At 47.3% G+C, this 19,896-nt stretch overlaps 1 protein-coding gene across 7 annotated transcripts in view; it reads right to left on the bottom strand.

Moving 5' to 3' along the window:
* Window positions 1-15,127: 15,127 nt before the first annotated feature.
* The window catches only part of LOC310888631 (netrin receptor DCC), a 414,661-nt gene continuing 409,892 nt past the window's right edge, over window positions 15,128-19,896 (bottom strand). For all 7 annotated transcript variants that reach the window (XM_083815528.1, XM_083815525.1, XM_083815526.1 and 4 more), the window contains 2 exons: window positions 16,760-16,902; window positions 15,128-15,749 (listed from right to left, as the gene is read on the bottom strand). In XM_083815528.1, coding sequence (XP_083671654.1) covers window positions 15,660-15,749; window positions 16,760-16,902 — 233 coding nt within the window. In that variant the 3' untranslated portion in view covers window positions 15,128-15,659. The remainder of the gene's footprint in view (window positions 15,750-16,759; window positions 16,903-19,896) is intronic.

The following is a 19,896-nucleotide window of genomic DNA, read 5'->3' as shown; positions in this document are numbered from 1 at the left end:
TACAGCATCGGGCAGGGAGCATGGTTTGGGGTTGGAAGACAAGTTTAGGTCTGCCTTGGCCTCCGGCAAATAGTTGCTACTGTACATCTTTCAAGGCTGTTATGAAAGAGCCAGAAAAGGAAGAAAAACTGTTACAGCATTTGAAAACAAAGAGCGAACAAAGGGCATCCACATTAACAATATCCTTTATTACTTTTGGCTTTAAGCAGTGAGTTTTTTTACTAAGGAAAAAAAAAATGAAAAAGATCTTGTTTGATAGTCTCTTTTGGATGGCACTACAGATGGGAAATAAAAAAGTTTCCTGAAAGAAGCTGGAGCGCTTGTTACGGTTCTTGCTGAAGTCCTGCGCTGCTTCCCTGCATACCAACCAAGGCTAATGAATGCATAAAAGGGGAAGAGAAATACCAGCAAAAATAGGAAACGTTTGTGTCTGTTTCTGGAGCGGATTCTTCTGGCACCCTCACCTCTAAACGGAGCCCATCGGCCACCCCAAGCCCTGCGAATTTGCAGCAGCTTTGGGGTCTCTTGTGCCTTGTTTCGTGGCCTTGGCTGGCCAGATCAAACTCTCATTGCACAGAAAGACAGAACAGAGAGGTGGTAAGCAAAGAAATAAATCCAGAAAGAAAAGCTTGAAGCAGCTATGACGTGTTTCGCATTACAGAGGGATTTAGGCAGAACCGGAGAATGAAGAGAGAGCGTGAGTTGTCCCCAGCCCCTGGTTTGGTGGCACCAATAAATAAATATATTAAATAGCCAAATGCAGGTGACAAAGGCCCGGTGAGGCTGCCATCTCAGGCTGTGCTTTGGTAGGTATGACTTTTTACTTGGACGTGCCATCATGCACAGCGGCGGGCTCATTCTGCATTTCAGTCATTATTTCTGTCGTGCCTGACCGCAGCTCTCCTGGTCAGGGAACAAACGCTCCGTGCTGTGCTGGGAGGCTGCTGGCGTTATCACCAAAACAGAGGCTTTTTATTAACAGGGAAGTTTCTGAGCGTACCTACGGCATTATTTTCCACTCAGCTTCTCAGAAAAGAATGAGTTTGCTCAAATCCTCTAAGATTTAGTTACTACACTCAGGTGCCTTTGCAAATCCCAGTTTTATTTAACAGTATTGTGAGTTTTCTAATTTTCTCGGCCTGCTCTGACTCACGCATTAGCACCCTGGCGCAGAGAGGGGCTGTCTGCTTGTTTAGCGGGGGAAACCGTCAGGTTTCGCCTGAAGACAAGGCATTGTTTCACAGGGCTTATGAAAGCGTTACACGTTTCGTCGCACCTGAGCCCTGCCGTGAGTTATGAAATGGAAACCCAAAAGACCATGAACAGCCTCATCCTACTCTTGTAACTAAAACCGAGTAGATTAGTCCAAAACACGTTCCTGGAAAATCTGGGCTGTCTGCGGATGCCTGCGTTTGATGCAAAGGCATAACCGTGTCTTCGATTTGCACCGAAGCGCTGAGGCTGTACCCGAACCAGCCCCTGGCCAAGGGCTGTGCTGAAATCCAGACCTGGCTGCTCTCCCAGAGGGAGGCAACAAGCACACATCCATCCCTTTGCAGGCGTTTAGTCTCGCTACTCCAAAACGCATCAGCAGCCCCATCCAGGTAATAAAAGTGATGCATGAACCACCGCGTAAGTCACTGATCAGTGCAATATAGAAAGTCAAAGTACATGTATAAAATAATCCCTTCAGCCCTCAAATCTGCGTCAAATCCCTCCTTGGCTGGAGAGCCCTTTCTAGAACTGTGAAAGATTTTCTGGCTACTTTACTTTAAATGAAGATGCCTTTGGAAAAGATTCCCTGAGGTTGGAGGAAAAATTAAAAAAAAAAAAGAAAAAAGAAAAAAAGTTAAAGACAGGGAGTCAAAGACCCAGCAGATAATACTGCAAAGACCTGTTATCCATATGGCTCTGAGTTGCAGTCAATTTTCTTCTTTAATAGGATTATTTCTTTGGCAGATATTTATATTCTTCAGCATGGAAAGTTTATAGAACACGCAGCATTGATATATTAATGCCAAGCAGATTTATTCATTTAGCTGTTCAAATACTCGTTGTAGCCCTGCTGGGAAGGGAAGGTTTTTCTCAACTTAATAGTCTTTTTCCTTATCAGATATTCATTTAAATGGTTTGCCTATAAATACAGGACATGTTGAGACATGCATGCTATAAATATTTTACAAGATTTATGCTTGCATTACGCATTCCTTTAGCTGGACATTAATGTACTGCAGCTACTACAGCCAATTTTGAACAGAAAACCAATAACTCTAGTTATTGATAATAAAAAGTTCACTGTGGTTTCAGAGAAGCCCCTCTCCCTCCCATGCACACACAGCCTCTGTGACCTATGAGGTGTGATAACTTGCACTCTCAGATACCGGAATTAATAAAAAATAAAAAAAATAAATGCAATAGGAGAGAAGAGTATAGCTAGAGCAAAGCCCCAAAACAATACGGTAGAACAAGATCCTAAAATATTCTTGTTCTCTACACAGTATTTAAGAGCTCTGGAATAAAAGCAGATGTTACTCAGCTCTTTCTTATCTCCTCGTTCTTTCAGATTGGCTGTGAAACGTACGGCTCCCTTCTAACCCTGCCGAAATTCAAGAGGTATAGCAGGAAGAAACACGAGGAAACTAGAGGAAACAATTCCAAGAGGAGCCCAAGGTTAAATCTTTACTGGAGAAGGCTGACGGAGAGGAAACTGAAAATACCAGGTGACGAGTGGCGTGCTTTCATGTATATCAGACCTATTGCTAACTCATTAGTTTAATTTTAAAGCAGCGTCGTGTCTGATCTTTTGGGTGTCTGATCATTCCCAGCATGCGCTGGAAAGCAGTGTTTGACCCCATATTGTCAGACGAGGAGCACGAGGGCTGTTTGAGCGCAGTGGCACCCCCAACCTCCTCTCTTCTGGAGCCATTTAGTGCCCAGCAGACCCTGACCGGTCACTACTCACCCTCAGCATTGCCCCCGTGGCTGCAGGAGCGCACAAAGTTGGGCCCAGCGGTGCCCCAGTGCCCCTGACCGCACAACTCGGCGCCCGAGCAGGCCCCAGGCCGAGTTTCCAGCCCCACAGCTGGTCTCACTGGACTGAAAGGAGCCAGTCCGTCTTCAGGGAGTCATTCTGTTCATGAACGAAAACATACATTTACCTCCCCTTAAGCTCTTCCCCATGACAACGGGCATAAGAGTTTAAAATCGAACCCAACTTCCACCTGGTCCCGGCCTGCAGAAGGGGTTTAGTCAGGCAGCCTTAGCCTGGCTGTCCGGCATGGACGGACACAAACCCCACCACTCCGGGGCCTACAGCCAAGGCTGGGAGACGAAACGGGATCGTTTCCAGCCCCTGGTCACCGTTTTGGCTGGTGTTTTTCAGCCTCTTCCACCGTTATGTGGAAGAGAGAGCAGTTTTGGTGGCTGAGCTCCGGGCACCGAGCGCAGAGACAAGCACCACCACCTCCTCTTGGCGAGGGCTGCCCTGCCAAATCCACGTTCATACTATATTCATTAATACAAATATAATAGATATAAAAGATATCGCTGCCTTCTCAATCCTCAGTTTGCTAAAATTTCAAGGCTCTAGCCTCCAAGTCACGCTTCTGCCGCCTCCCAGCATATCCCGGTTGTACACCTCCATTTGGGCAGCCTTTGTCGTGCTTATGCTGAATATTAACTGACGTTTTTTTTTTCCCCCACTTTCAGAAAGTTTTCAATAGTTGCAGTTAATTGAATTAAACTTTTAAAAGATTTTTTTTTTAACTTTTAAATTTAATTAAATTGAATGAAACGTCTTAAATTGGAAGAAGGGAATTTAATCAAAACTATATTAATATTTGTCTGATTGAAAAACTGTTTAATATCTGAGGAAATGGGGACAGCTGACAGGAAAGGGGACAACGGCCCGAGGAGTAGTGTTTAAATCCTTTATTTTCTTGCACGTAAATTAAATAAATTAGGCCATCAACCTTTCGGTGGAATACACAGAAATACCTTTTTAATTAGTGTTTCTGGATCTGTAGCAGACTGTCGGCATTGCCAGGTGGCTGTTTTGGGCAGTCTCACATCACCGTGGGTTTCACTGCTGCTTTGGATGGTGAGAGATAAAACAGAGTTGTTTCCAGCCCCAGTAAATCCATTTTTCCAACTGTAGCTCAAGACTCCCAAGAACAAAGAAAAACAGTTCTTACAATGCAAAAATAACTCACTCCATGACAAGCTTTATCTTTTTTTTTTTTTTTTTCTCTTCAGTGCTAAGGTTTTGTCTCTTGCCCTCTTTTTTAATGAATACGACAAGTATGCAGAGTTTTGAATAATGAAATTGTGGGAAAACAAATTACAGAGGAAAAGTGTAATGATTCAGACAAGACCCTATTATCTTCATCCAATTTCATTAGTGGCTATAGAAAGCTGTTTCCACTTACTCAGGCTTTCTTTTTTAATGAAACTTGGTGAGCTGGAAAGTTAAATGCGTGTGTTTACAAACACTGATCAAAGGCACCTAATTTTGGAGATGGTCTCGTGCCCCGACCCTGCAAGCTGTTGGCTTCCTGGGCTCCAGCGCCTCGTGTGAGTGCCCTGGGTGCCCACTTCGGTCCCATCCCTTGCACCCTCTCCCCATCCCTGGCCCCATTTTTGTCCCTATGGGCCGGCCAAGCGGCACTGGGAGGCTCCAGCCTCTGGGAACAGACACGGTTAGGCTGTCCCCAAAAGAGCTCCCGGCCCTCCCTGCTCCTCCTCGCCTACCAGAATATTCACGCCTGGCACAGGGTGCGGGAAGGCTGGGCAGTGCTTTGTCATAACAATTCAGCGATACTGAATTTTACCTGCCTACCTCTTCTTTATTTTGATTTTTTTTTTCGCGATCCAAGCACTATAAATTAAATTTGGTAGTTCCCAAATACAGAACCAACATTTCCTTACGGGTTTGAGAGAGGGTGTAATTCTTCAATCCGATAAACCACCCCCTTTTTTTTTTTAAATTATGCCCAGACACTTAAAATTAACATTACAAGTTAATCCACAGCCATTACATTGGCTTTTCCTTGCATTTTTTTCACCATTTTATAGCCTTTCCCCATTCCGCCTCAGAAGGTTTTCATGGAAAAGATGACGGTGGGCAGGGAAGGGCTCCCGTGGGATTTGGGGGAATGCGCAGAGGGGGCCCGTGGAGAGGCACAGAGCTGCTGACAGCCACAGCCCGAAACAGGGCACGGGGTCCAGCTCTGGCGGCAGCGGTAAGCACAGAGCTGTCGTCTTCCTCTTATTTCCCTGTCTCCTTTTGGTTGCGGAGCCCTGCAGAGCAGCCTGCTGTTCAGCCGGGACTTGCCCACGAGCCCGTATTTCTCAGCAAGAAGCGGTCCTGTCGCGAAGGTCTTCCTGGTCAAGAGCAGAGAGCGACACAAACCAAGTATTGAACACGATGCTGAGAACGGGGGCTTGCTTGGCTGAGCTGGTGTTTGGGGTAAGGACAAAACGTAGCGGGATTCGCCACAGCAGCAGCCACAAAAATCACTCTGCAAAAGGAGGACGTGGTTAACGGGCATTGCCAAGGGTAGGGAAATTTTAATGCAGCTGGTTCGGGAGCTCAGACACGTTATTTGTTGAAGCTGGGAAACAATTCCAGCTCTTCCAAGCCCTTTCCTGAGGGCAGCCTTTCTCTGAAAAACAGAGCGGGGCTCGCTCTTTATTTTTCAGACGCCACAAACAAACTCGGGGGGTGAAATCACTCACTCAGGATGTCAAAGAGCAGGATTCAAAGCCGGCGGGCACAAAGTCTGCTTGCCAGTCTGAGAACCGTTTATGCATTTTGCATGAAACCCGGTGGATAAAACAAGTTTTTTTAACTGGAATCGCAGTCTGTGGGGCTCATTGCTCTTTGGGACGGGGGTTCGAGCCATCTCCACGCAAAAAGCTCCTCTGACAGTCAAAAAGGACAAAGCCTCTGCTGCTGCTCTGATTATTTTAATCCATTAAATTAGTCTTTTTGTCATGTTTTTCTCAGCTCTTCACATCCCTCCCTCATGAGGAGCCCCCTGCCAAGTCTGAGTGGTGCTGCTTGCAGTCGGAGTGTGGATGACACCTCTTTTAAGGCCATTTCGCAAATTACTTGATTTCAGCATTTGAATATTTATTTCCTGATTTTTCAAACATAAAAATGTCCTCTACTGCGGCATTAAGCTAAGTGCAATGACATTACCTGCCTTAACTCCGCAGGGGCGATAAATAACAGCCCGGCTCTTTCAAATTGCTTATTATTTTTCTTTAATTTCGACCTAATATCACTCTGAAGCAGTTCTGCAGCTAGCTTGCATTCCTTTTATTACCCCCTCACCTCCACAAATATATCTGCTAATAGGATTTCGGTCATTACCATAACACAAAGCCCTACTCGAGGCCTTGCCTCTGCCGAGGGATGTCTGATGGGGCGAACCTCAGCCCCCTGTCCTTGACCAGCGATCACCCCCTGCACCATCTATCTTACGAAGCAGCAATCGCTTTCGGCACCCCGGTGCCGCACAGATCAGCGGCAGGTTCATTCCCAGGCTCAGCAGCGAGGCTTCAAAAGGAGAAGGGGGGGGAAAAAAAAAAAAAGCCTCCCTCCAGCGCCCGTCAGGGGAAGGGCTCTCCATAAAGCCCGCGTCATCCCGGGGACGAAGATGGAGCACCTGGAGCATCCCTCGGTGGTGCTGCAGGGCACGAGGGTGATCGATCCCCGCTGCGCTGCTGCTTGCCGATGTGGCTGGCGTTGGAAAGTTTTAAACTATTCAGGAGCGGGGCACTGGGAGAAGCAGATGACGGCTTCACCGGTCCCTAGGCCTCTCGCTTGAAAAATGACCTGCAAGGGAAACAAATGAAGGTGTAGGGCCTCTTTTGTTTTGTTGTGCTGCACCAAGACTTGGTTTGAATTAAAGGGCATGGAAATGTAGTCCTTTCGGGTACGCTTTCCTCCCCCTAGACATCTTGTAAGACTAGCGAGTGCCTCTGTGAAGAAGAACACCTTGTGTTTTAGGGAGATAAAAGCCTCCTGCAGCTGCTCTGCGGATGCGTTGGGCCATCGCTTAGCCAGCATGAACAACACGGGGGCCGCAAGCGAGATTTGGGTTCACTGGGGGAAAATTCTCCACCGTGAGGGTGGTCGGTGGCTGGAAGGAGCTGGGGTGAGCTGCTCAGCCCCACCAGGTGAAGCCTGAGCCCTCCACGCTGCCTCTGAGCCGCTGTGTCGTGGGGGGGTTGGCCCGGGGGGGGGTCCCTCAGCTCCTCCCCATGGTGCCGCGATTTTTGAAGTCAGGCTGCGGTTTCTTCCTGCAGCGCTTAATGACGTCTCCGTTGCCTCGTTCCCAGGTTTTTCAGCGCTAACGAAGTCCTGTAAGGCGGGAAAGCAGTGGGGCAGCATCCTTCTGCACGCAGGCAAACGCACGGGGCCTGGCTTTGGCACACAGGTCGAGGAGCCGGGCTTCGCTCGTGCGCTCCGCGTTTATAGAAAAGGGGGAGAAAAAGAAAAATATAGAAAAAGAAATGGGAGACCTGAGAGAAAAAGCAAGGTAAAATCGTAATAAGACATTTTTTCACAGTAAAACCCAACAAAACGGGGGGAGGGGTAACGCGACACACCAAGCAGGCTGTTTGTTTTTTTTTTTTTTCAGCTCGGTTGCTAAATAGGGAGCGTCTGCCTGGGGCAGCGGCGCGGGCAGGCGTAGCGGAGCTTATTGATTTAAGGCTGCTGGCAGGCTGCGTTGCAATTCCACAATGGAGCCAAAAAACCCTGGTTGCTTCCCAAGCTGGGGTGAAAAATGCAAAATTCATAGCTTTCTCTAAAAGGAAATATCGCGAAGGTATTTGATTTACTCGCATTATGTTTCAGCAAAGTCAGAACATTTTCTTCTGAGTTTTATGCCTGGGCTTTTGCATTATAATATCAGCTGGAACATATGTAGCTTTAAAGCAGGATACACAAAAAAAAGTCAAAATATTTATAGCCCAGGCAAGTACTTCACCGCATTGAAGCAAGACTGAAATAAAACATTGTGATAATTTCCCGACCATATTCCATAAAATGCATTATGTTTCAGTGAAATACCGGGATGTCCTCAAATCAACAGTCTCTGGTGTTTGAAAGGAAAATAAAGGACTGCTTTTATGATGGGCTTTGTAAACGGAGCTGTGGCTCAGGGCTTCAGTAGAAAGGAGCCTGGCATGGCCAAGAGGCTCTGCCTGCCCCAGGTAAGACCACACGGCCCCGGAGCACACACCGCATGTGGAAATTACTCCTGATAACCACTAAAGAGAACGGTTTTCAGGCCAAAACCACCACTGATACGGCAGTCAGTTTGACTTAAAGTGAAACATTTAACAACACTTTCTTCTAAACCTGCCGCTGATTTATATTCCCCCTGCTAACATTATTTTCTTAAATGAAAAGCTCAAACAGATGTAATTTATTGGCCCCCAAGAGAGGTTGACATCTTTTTGTGCACGAAGCAAAATATTCCCACCTGACCAATAAAATACTGAACCATGATAAATTTATTAGAATGCCACCATTTTAAATTCAAACTTAAGCCTCAATGCACGCAATTCATCACGTGTTGGTTTACCCTACAGCCGTATTTCTCTGTGCTTAAACGTGGTATACTATAAAGGCCTCCCATTAATCCCCACTGACAACCCCAAATAGAGTTTTTCAAGGACTCCAGCACAAAAATAATCCCCCAGATTTTCCTCCTGGATCCTCACATGGGTCAAGGACCCACCTTGCTCAAATCGGGGTGCAGCAAGTGGGAGCCCCAGGAGCCGGGCTCGTGCTCGCCTGGGAGGAGGAGGCAAGGCCCACTGAGGGGTCAACTTCGGCTCTTCAGTCAGGTGTTTGAGGGGCATTTTCCCTTCCTACAGAGCAGAACTGAACATTTAAGAAGTGCCTTAAGGAGAAAAGTCCCCAAAGTTTACATCTGGGGCCCTTCGACTGTTTTCTTAGCTTTCAATTTGGCTGACCAGCCTGGATCAGATCCCACCCGCCTCTGTCGCTCTCTCCTTTGCAGTCATACCAGACTGTCAGGTTTCGACCCGCTTCAAAAGCAGGAGTAATACTGCTAGCTAACTCCAGGGATAACTTCTTATTTCTCTTTTAGGCACAAAAATCTCTCCACTCACTGATGTGATGATTTGTTACCTGCCACTGCTTGTAGTTTAGGAAAAAAAAAAAAAGTCATTTCATATTAAAAACGCTTGTGCCAAGAGCATAAAAAGGGCTTCAGTGTTCATAAAGTAGTATTAAATTTTAGAAATAAACATGAAATCTGTCCCCCCATAAAACGTGCTCTTTTCTTTGGAAAAGACCTTGAAACTGCAAACTGCAGCAGCAGAACAGAAATTTCTTTCCCAGAGTCACATTTAGTTATGCAGCCCTGAAGGTTGAGACTGATGACACTCACACACAAAACATCACTTTACCGTTAATTCTGCAAATTAGACAGGAAAGAGCAGCTTTGTGTGAAGGAAGAAATACGGGTGCGCCAGGGAGTCTGCCATGATACTGAACGCGAGCCGTGCTCCTGACACGTGTGGGGGCTGAAGCGAGTGGTGGACATCGGGTGCAGGGCAAAGCAAAAAGTTTCCTCAGAACGGGGACTTGTCCCTGCTTCCCCTGATCAAGGGAGAAGCCCCCTGTTAGTGCCCGGGTGAGGGCTGTTGGCACAAGGCACAGAAAAGTGTCCTTCCCAGCCAGGCCTCCCCGAGGCCTGCTCGCAGCACGGCCTCAGGAAAGCGTTTTGGGTCAGCGCCTCTTCGGGCCGGGGCCGTTCCCATTTGCCTTGCAAAAGCCCGATTTCCCATTTCCAGTTTCCATTTTTTTGGATTTGTGGTGCTGGCAGCAGCAGGTGTAGCAGACCGACGTCCCTGCCACACAAAAGCCTGTTGACTGTGGTGGGTTTCCTCCTAGGCTTAACTTCTTAACTCAGGAAGTGAATTAAATTGCAGCTGTAGGTTCCTTTTCTCTGACAGCAAACCTTACGTAATAAAACTCTAACTTGTCTGTAGGGACCCCTCTGATGACACATCAGTAAAACCCAGACCAAAGAGCTTGCAAGAAGCTCTCCCTGCCTCTTGCTGCCCAGGCTGGGAGGTTTCTAAATGCCATCGAACGACCAGATGCTGCCTGAAATCTTTTTCAGGCCCGAGAGGGATTTGAAGCAGAGCGGGGATAGCTGTGAAAATCCACTTGCTGAGCACTTAGGGCTCAGCACTGACGTGCTTTGAGGTTGCTCACGTCCCTTTTGGAGTCACCTAGCAGCATTTTGGGTAGCTTTAAAGGCTGGTTGTGGCCTGCAATTACTTTAATACTGAGCCGCGGTGCCTGTGAGGGGCAGGGCACGCAGGCTCAGCAATCGCTGGGCTCTGAGCTGGGGGAAAGCTGGTGCTGGCACTTCTGGTGTGGAGCAACCAGCTGAGAAACAGCAGCAGGAACCGGGGGCGATGGGAGGTGGGGCGGGGGTGCAGAAACAAATCCGAATCCCAGCTGCTCATTACGGATGGAAAATAGCTTGTGAAATGAAATAGCTGGAAGGGCGTCTTGGAAGCCCATCACAGGCAGCTCAGGGACACGGAAAGCGCTGGGCAGCCCACCCGGCCCTGGGGAGCAGCCGCTGCAGCTGCTTTAGCACTCTGCACGCTGGCGACAGTAAAAAGCCAAGGCCAGAAGGCTTTTTCTCTAGCCAGTATGGGGCCAGTTCCTAAGAGTTTGAAGGTACCTACCCGCACAACTGTTTGCATGGTGGCGCCGCGTCTTTCCATGCAAGAAGACTTCCTCTCTTGGTGGTGCCTCCCCCACACTGACACAACCCCTGCGGCATCCAGAACGTCCCCAAATATTCACTTTAATTTGCCCCCAAGTTGCAAACTGCATTTGCACGTGGCTCGGGAGGGAGCAATGAGGGGGGGGGGGATGGAGCCAGCAGAGGCAGGGGGCTGTGGCATTGCCCTGCGGTGTGGGCACCGATGCCCGGTGCTTGCTATGCAGTGTACCAGACCACGAGAGGGAAATTGTATCAAAACTTTATTTATTAAACAAAAAAATGCACCATTGGAATAACATTTCTATAAAAAATGAATTATGAGACTGTTCTACAGTGCATTACAAAACCCCCTTTTTCTTCATGTAGTAGTATACAAGATTGTGTGTAGAAACAGTCTTTTTTTTTTAAACTGTAAGCAAGTTCCCTTTCTCATAGAACAAGATTTACACTTAAATATTGCAGTCACTATTCTAATTTGGTTAACAATGCTAGAGTCTGACAATTTAAAGAAACTGTTTATAGGCTCAAAATGCCATCTTTAGGCCTTTTGTAACGACAAGTTTTTTTTTCTTTTTTTTTTTTTCTTTTTTAAACTAAGGCTAGTTAAAGCTGTAGTATTACCCATTTCTATCAGAGAAACAAATCACTAGTTTGCTAAGAATTTTTGAATTACCTTGCGAAGCCCTTTAAACGGCGAGTCGGCACTGCTTTCACCAGTGTCAGAGCATTTAATTAGCAGGCTGGGGCCGGTGCTTCCCAGCTAATTAACTTCGGAGTTCGCGTGTGCACGACAGCCACGGTCACGATGCCCGACCCTCCCGATGGCTCCCGCTCGGGGTGAGCGACGCGGTGCCAGAGCCCGGCGCGCGGGGCCGTGGGCACACTGCAGCTTTAACAGCCTGCTTTAGGTTTTCCAGCCAGGTATATCCCTCGTCCCATAAATTATCCCAAAGAAAACACTCGAAATAATAAATTAAATATTACTTATAAAAAGGTCCACCCTCCCCACCCCCCCCCCCCCACCCCCAACCGCCCCGTCCCGAACGTGGTGGCAACTCGCAAATGTAGGAATTGCCAGGTCTATTTTACAATAATAAAAACAGCATTGTTCCTTCCACCGGCGTTGCTTCCTCGCACTTCCAACTACGTGCACAGCATACGGTGAAGCCCGCGGGCTTGTGCCACCTCGTGACGTGTGGGCCGCGTTGTGTTCTCCAGCCCACAAAGGTCAGGGTGCGGATGCGTTCGATGCTTTTTGCTGAGAAGTTGAAAAAAAGAAAAAGGTCGTGGAACCTCCGGGAATCCAGTTCGACACCAGGACACTCAGTAGCTAATGGGGAAACGAAGCTGACGGGAAAAGCGATCGCTGATCACCAATGAAGTGGCTTTAATTGATTTTAAAAAAAGAAAAAATAAATAAAAAAGCTCGGTTCCTCCAGTTTCCAAGGTACCCATTTCAGGAATGAGAGCGAGGGGTTGCAGCTCAGCCACCTTCTGCTTGCCATTCGCTTTGCTTGCACTTTTCCTTCCCTACACCTCTTTCTGGATTTAATGCACGACTGGGTGACGCTGCTGGCTTTCACCCTGCCAACATCTGCACTTTTTGTACCAAGGGCGCTGCTGCCTGCTCACGGCAGCTTTCACAAGCAGCCGCACACGATCTGATGCGTCTGCAGGACTCCGAGTTGGGTGCAAGGACGGTGGTCCTGGGGACGGGTTCTTGGAGAGCGACAGCAGGAGTTAAACTTTCAGCTTTGGCTGTAGATTAAAATTCCCAACACTTCCCCTGGGCTGGAAGGATTCTGCGAGGGCACTGCTGTACGCACACCCCCTTCCTTCCCCACGGGAACAAGTCCCTAACAACTCCAACATCACTGCCATCATTTTGCCCGGTGTTTCCTGGCTTGCGTCGTGTGTTTTGGCAGAAATTGTCAGAGCTTGTGAACGTGCACTGCAAACATGCCCGGCAGCTCCAGAGAAATGTTTTAAAGAATCGTTTAGTCCTTAAAAATGCTGAGGAGGGAATCGGGCCGGAGATGCAGCAGTCCTACCTAAGCCGTTTTTAAAAAGCTGGCTCTGGGAAGGGGTTAGTGAAAAGACGCTCCTGTGAAAATTGCAAGGATACGATGGTCCTCGTCAAAAACATTTGCCCAAATGCTCTTCTAAATGCCCCTGGGGTAAAGCCCAAGCCGTGTGCGTGGTCCCTGAGAAGGGACACCCGATGGCCAGCCCCAGATCGTGATGTAACCAAGGTGACGCGCAAGAACATCAGCCTTCCCCTTCCAAAAAATAAACAGCTTCACAAAGGGACTGGAACTTCTCAACCAGAAGTGAACATCGAAGCAGCTGGCAGACAAATACACTGAGCTGGGGAGCCCTGAGCCCTTTGAGCCGTTGATACGGCTCCAAGTTTTAGGTCTAGGAGGACAAAAAAAAAAAATACCTTTTTTGCCTGCTAACTCGTTTGTTTTTCACCTGTTCACGGCAGCCCCATCGCACTGCTTAGCTAATGATCTCCCCTGCTCCCGCTGAGCTTCACGAGCCTGCCCTGCCTTGCCAGGTTTCTCATTGCATTGCTCCGGGAGTGGCCACGGCTGAGGCAGTCACGGGCTGTAAAGATTCTGTCCGCTGAGGAACGTGTCGGAATCCAAAGCCGAGCTCACTGCAAATAAATAGAGCATCAGCAAAATATACTGTAAGAGTTTTGTGCTAAAACACTCATCTGGGGCTTGCAAGTAACGCAGTTCATGTATAGGATGAGCTGTTTGCTAATTAGCTTTCCAGCCCTTAGGAATCTTATTAAAACCATCCTAAAAATCATCTTCAAAAGACGGTTGGCACCATCTCCGAGGCGCCTTGGGATAACTACGCCCAACTTTAGGGTCACGTAGCTCAGGGGAGGTCAAGGGCTCCGCTACAACAGGCAAAAAGGAACAGAAGGAAGGCAGCCAGCTGTGCCCAGCCTTCTGGGATCTGGGAAAAGGAAAACACACGATTTCAGAAAGTTGATGTTCTTATATGGGATAACTTAGTTTTACTGAGATATGCTCAACTTAAATTGAAATTTCTCGCTCATTTATTAAAAAAGCGGGGAGGGGAGTTGCTGGGCCTTGCTCGGGCTGAGCTGGTCGGGTTGTCCCTTCCCAGGGACGGCGCACACGAAGACCCCTTTCGGCGCGGAGCTTATTGATTTAAACGGGCCAAGTCCTGGAGCAGTTTTCGTTCCCAGATAGCCCGCTGCAAACCCAGGGTGACAGGTATTTTCTAAAGGATTGGGGAGAGTCAGATCCGACCTTACGTTCCCACTCCAAACAACGTCACTCTCGGCAAATATCAGAGGGGAGCTACTCAAAAGCTGCATTAAGCCCTCTTTCTCTGAGTAAAAACGGAGGTAGTGATTTCATAGGCCCTCACAGCTGAGCGGGGTTTTCAGCACGGAAGATTTGTGCAGTTTATTTTCACTAGAGTCTTTTGGCAACGAATCTCGGAGCTGGAAAGCTCAGCTGCCCGTACACACAGGATTTCCTTACTCTCCAGAAATATTTCATTAAAATCTTAGCAAATTGAATAACAAGGCATTTTTAAGGAGCGTTTTCACAAACACACTGGAGTTCCTAACGAAGCATTCGAATTCCTCCTTGACATCTGATTTTCCTTTACAGCACGGGGCCGAAGAAAATAATCTGAATTATTACTTCTGTTGCAGTGCCATTTTACTCAAAATATTTTATTCGGAGATTCACATTTAATTACCCACCTAATAAAAGGAGCTATTAGGTTGTAAAGATCCTATCCTTTCCATGCTCTTTTAAAATTATGACCCACTCAAGCTTGAAATCAAAGGCAGAGCTGAATGGAATAATTCATCTGAAACTCTCTTATTGGGTTTTGCAGCCTCCTAACTGATAAATATGCAAATCAGTTCCCTTTTGGTGATTCAGCTGCATAAACAGGGATTAGCTCTGAATGCAGCTGAAAATATAGCAATAAAATGTGTGCACACAGAATTTACTCAATTCAGCCAGTTGTCAATAAACAGCCAAAGCACCGGGACCAGAGGGAGAGGGGATCACCGAAGACTTCCCCGTGTCCTGCTGCTCACCGCTCCTCGCTTGCTTTTCTCCCGGAGCCCATCTCAACCAGGAAAGGTGGTTTTGGAGAAACCTTCCTGATTCCTCGGTCAGTTTCCAAAGGCTTGCTAAAACTGGCTGCATTTTTACAGCAACTCGCTAATGCCCGGCACTCGTGCGAGACGAGGGGCCGCAGCGACAAAATAAGTGAGTATTTTGTCTTCTCGTTTGTGCTGTTGGGAAAAGCTCCAACGTTTTGGCGTGGTGGCGTGGTTATTTGCTACGGGTGTTTCTGTAGTCAGTAATTACGTAGAAAAACAAACGACTGACCTACAACGCTGTCCGCTTAACGGCACGGCCTATGCTTAAAACCAGACTTGCGTGAGGTAAGACTAGAGCTATACGAAAAGCTACAGACCTCTACGGAGTAAAACATGAGTTAGTCAGGACAACTTGAGCTCTACGAAGACTAGGAGATCAAAACGAGCGATCCAGCGGCATCAGCTGCGACTCTGCGGTGATGGCGTCGTTCGTCTTGCCACGCTTTCATCACTTCACGATGCCAGATCTACAGTTCCGTAACGTTTCCGTTACTATCCTTTTTTTTCCTTTTTTTTTTTTTTTCTTTTTCTTCTTCTTTTTATTATTCCTCCAAGGACTTTGCAGGAACCTTCCTTGCGCTGAAGGAGTGGTACCGGGAACGAGACGACGTTATGGGGTCATGTAGGCGGGTGGTGTGCGTGAAATCCTGGTATGCTGCAGTGCTCCTGGATCGTTACCTATCCGTCACCAGCTCCTAGAAGGCTGAGCCTGTGATAGCGTTGAGCTGCTTCATTAGCCCCTCCAAACTGGCCATCTGTTCGCTCAGATCGTCCTGTTCATAAACCTGCAGGTGAACAAACACACGCAAATAAGCGGGAAGGGGCAGAAAACGAAGCGCCCCCACCCAAAGCCTGGGATGTGGCAGGGACAGGGATGTCCCCAGGGACCCGGAGTGGCCCAGGGCAGGCTGTAGCTTGCAGCAAAGCCTCTCTGGGGTTACGAGGTGAGCCTCTCACCAAGGAGGGCCCCGTCCTTCTCATTCCCCTCCAGCAGGAGACTAAGGTTATATTTTTATGTTGTTGATAACGACGAACGGGAACCAAACGCTGGTGTCCCATATTCAGCAGGCCAAACCCCTCCACACGCCCGCCCGATGCAAATCCTGCCTCTTCCTTTAGCCAGGTTGAAAACGTAAAACCGAGACGTGGCACAGATCACTGCTGTAGTGCCTAGCAAGAAATTCTCCGGCGTGAGTAGATGAAAAGAGGTGATATACAACGTGTATTTAGAATATTGCCTTTTTTTTTTTTTTCCCTTATTCCTTTTCTTTTGCACTGTTTCGTCTCCTGGATCATGCGAGACATTTCTCTCAGAGAGCCCTAATAGGAGTGAAAAGATTATTCTAATTTCCCCACCTTTTCAGTTTCACTTATCTGCTTCTTCGGGGTTATTTTTCCCACCATTATCGGGTATTACTATATACTCATTTTTCCTGCCAAAATTATTTCCTCCCCTTATCGCGGTTCTCACCCCCCTCCCTCTCCTCTCCCGCTATCTCCAGCAGCTCAGGAGAAGCCGTGTGAGTCGTCCCGTGGCTGCTATTAGCAGGGAATTTAAGCGCTCGCTTCTCCCCTTTATCACACGCTCCGAAGTCCATTAAAGTCCCCGGAAAAGTTTTACTGGCTTGCCAGAACTTTTTACGGCCTTCCTAATAGCTCTCAGCTGCAGCCTGCTGCCCGAGGTGAGGAGGCACAGGCCATTACCGAAAAATTAACGTGCGGGTAGGGGATTAGAGAATATGGCTTGACGACGATGAGCTTTGCGATGAGGCTGCCCGTTAAAGGCGGTTCTTACGTTAGAGGAGTCTTCCGTCTGCTTGTGGCCCTCCTCCGAGACCTCCGGGGCCGTGGGCACCGAGACGGGCAGCAGGGGTGACCTTGCTTTTCCTGCCAAGCCGAGGGATGCTGTTTTAACCTGAGCCTTGGGAAGGTTAGGTCCTGAAGAGAGAGAAAAAAAAAAAAGGCACGTTAAGAAGACATCGCTATGAAAAAGGGGACAATTTTCGCGTCGAACTCCCTCAGGGCAAGCGCCGGCCTCCAGGCGGGTCACGGAGCAAGCTTGAAAAAAAAAAAACATAGTTCACCTCTCTCTGCAAAAAAAAGATTTTTACTGACTTTTCATTCCAGCTCGGAAGGAGAAAAAGAAAAATCAAAAGAGGTTTCTTTACTGACAGCAAGGGACTTCCCAAGTCACCTCGCAAAACCCAAGTGAGATGGTGTACTGAAACAACGCATCGTGGATTTGAGGCTGAATGTGGGGACGGCCATTTCGAGCGTGCCTGCTCCCCCTAAAGCGACGGCTTAAAAGAAGGAACGACAAAAAAATCACAAATAACAAACCCTAGCCCGATGGCTTTTTTTCTAAATATCTCCTCCGCTGTGATCTTCAGCCAGTTCCCTGTCCTTTTTCTATTGTACCCTATTGTATTCTATTTGTTTGCCCTTTTTTTATTGTACTCTATTGTATTCTATTCATAATAGAATATTTTCTTATTTTATTTATTAAATATTGCCATTTTTCTCTTGCTGTTGCCAGTCCAGCTGTCTCTGGATGTACCCAGCTGCCATACAACACCAAACCACCTTCCCGTCGACCCTAAATTTAAACACCCATTTGTTTTCCCTTCCTCCTGCCTGACGGTCTCTGTTTTCTTATAGATCATTAACAGGTCATTAAAGCAAAGCTTCTGAGCCAGGACTGGAGCTACCTGGAGAATTTCCCCAGCAGGCAGCATCTGCAGATGGAGCAGCGCTGGGCTCCCCGAATCCCAACAAATCACCGCGGCCGTGACAGCCTTCTGCTCCTTCCAGCCCAAGCGAGTAGCCAGGAGACAGGAACTGCAGATTAATCTTCCTCTATTTCAAAGAACTGTGCTTTTTTTTTAATTAGTTTAGGGCAGGGAAAGCACCGTGGAGCAGAAGAGAGGACAAAATGCCTCCCTAAATCGAGTTGCCGGCAGCATGCTCGTGAAGAGAGAGCTCCAGCAAATACTGGCAAGACAAGGGCAGGAACACGGAGAGACTCACAAACAATTTCTTTGAGGCTGAGAATCTCAGATAATTTCATAGCCGGAGCTAGGAAAGTGTGAAAGCTTAATGTGAGCTAAAAGAGATCACCACCGAGATACACTCCCCCTTCCAGCTCCAGTTTAATCGCTAAAAAAAAAACCACGTAATAACTGGCCCTTCAAACTTCTCTGTATCTCAGAGTAAGCTGAGAAGAAGCAGCTATCCCCAGAGATTCAATCTCCTAAGTGATGCACATTCAAATCAGTTTTTTAAGAAGGGAATGTTTCTCCCTTCCATTTCTTCATAAAAAGGCTTATTTCCAAAGAAGGGCACCCCTCTCCCTCCCTTTTTGTCCTCTTGATGCTCTGTTACCTCCAATATACATACCTTTATATATATATGTATAAATATAAATATATAAATATATAAGTATATAAATATATAAATATAAATATATATATATATACATATATAGGCTTTTCTGATGCTTCGCATCGCAGCCTGCTTGGTTTTCATGGGCTCGTGGAGAAGGAAATATTTGTTGTGATGGCGAGGAGCTCAAGTGAAATGCAGACTACGTTTCGATTGTACTCCTGTAAATCCTGCGGTAAAAGCCATGTTTCTCATATGTGACTCATTATTTGTAGTAATTGGACTTAAAGACCCCCCTTTTCTGCGCAAAGACAGATGTTCCCTCCTGGATATTGCTAATGAGAAGCCGTAATAATGATTAATGAGTTCAGCCTGGGCCTTTTTTTTGCCCTTTAGCTCTCGAAAGCAACAGGTGAATTGTGATGTTTGTCACTAAAATGAAGCAGAGACCATTTGCCTTGTGCAGAGCCGCGTGTTTCAAGTTCTCCAGCAAATGTTTTACAGCAGTCTTCAAAAGCAATGCCTCTAATTCATAACTAGAAGAGTCAGCCCAAAAGAGGCAGTTTGCTAAACCTATTTATTTCTGCGTATCAGGCCAAGAGATACGACGATGGACGCGAAATAAACCCAAGACAGCGTCCATCCTCTTGATAGCAGTACCTTGGGAGAGCTACTTGGCATTCATTCAATGAGAGTTTAAGAAAATGAAGACGAATGCAAAAATTGAAAGGAGCTACTTTAGGGAGAGGTGGCAAGAAATCGTGCTTAACGGAAAAGGATTGGAGTTAAAGACGACTACGGGTGGAGTTCCTCGAGATCTGGATTTAGGACCAAAACTTAACATTTTGGTACATCAAACGGGTGTGTGATTATGGCATCTGTTACTATAAAAGGTCAGAAGTACAGCTAGAGCTGTAACAACACAAGGAGAACTGCACAGACCTTTCTGCCTAGCTGCTGCTCTGGTGACCTTCCCCAGCAAGGGGACTGGGATGTGCACAGCAGCACTTCAAGCTGCTAAAAGTGAGGGATGGGTCCTCCCCGCTCCTTCCATCTCTCTTGACAATCTGTGGAAGGAAACACCTTGCAAAGTCCACGGAGAGGCCGGATGAGTTGTCTTTCAGAAGATCCTCTCGCCCTTTTTTTGGCTGCACAGTGAGCGTACAAGGCTGGCACGGAGCAGACACCCGCTCATTAGGAGTCTAAAATTATCTGAGAATGAGTCAGCTCTCCGAAAGAGACGAACTGGAGGTTTCGCTGCAAATTCTGCCGGCTCTGATAGCAGGAAATGAGGGAAGAGAAGAGCCTGCACACCTCTCAACACAAGCTTGCAAGTGGAAATGTGCCTCGGAGAAACCAACTACGACCTTCAGATGCATGAGGGAAGAAAATTTTGGCAGAAACAAGGTAAACAGCAATGCCATCCTACAAAGTCTTGTGAAGATCCTACCTGGGATGCTCTGTAGAAGCCCGAGGACACGAATGCAGGAAAAAATGAACCGGACAAAGTGTTGGGAGGGCTTTGCTAACTGCCAGTGACCAAGAGGAAGA

The sequence above is a fragment of the Anser anser genome (assembly GCF_964211835.1).
Source record: "Anser anser genome assembly, chromosome: W".
NCBI classification, from domain to species: domain Eukaryota; kingdom Metazoa; phylum Chordata; class Aves; order Anseriformes; family Anatidae; genus Anser; species Anser anser.
This window is presented reverse-complemented; position numbering and strand designations above follow the sequence as displayed.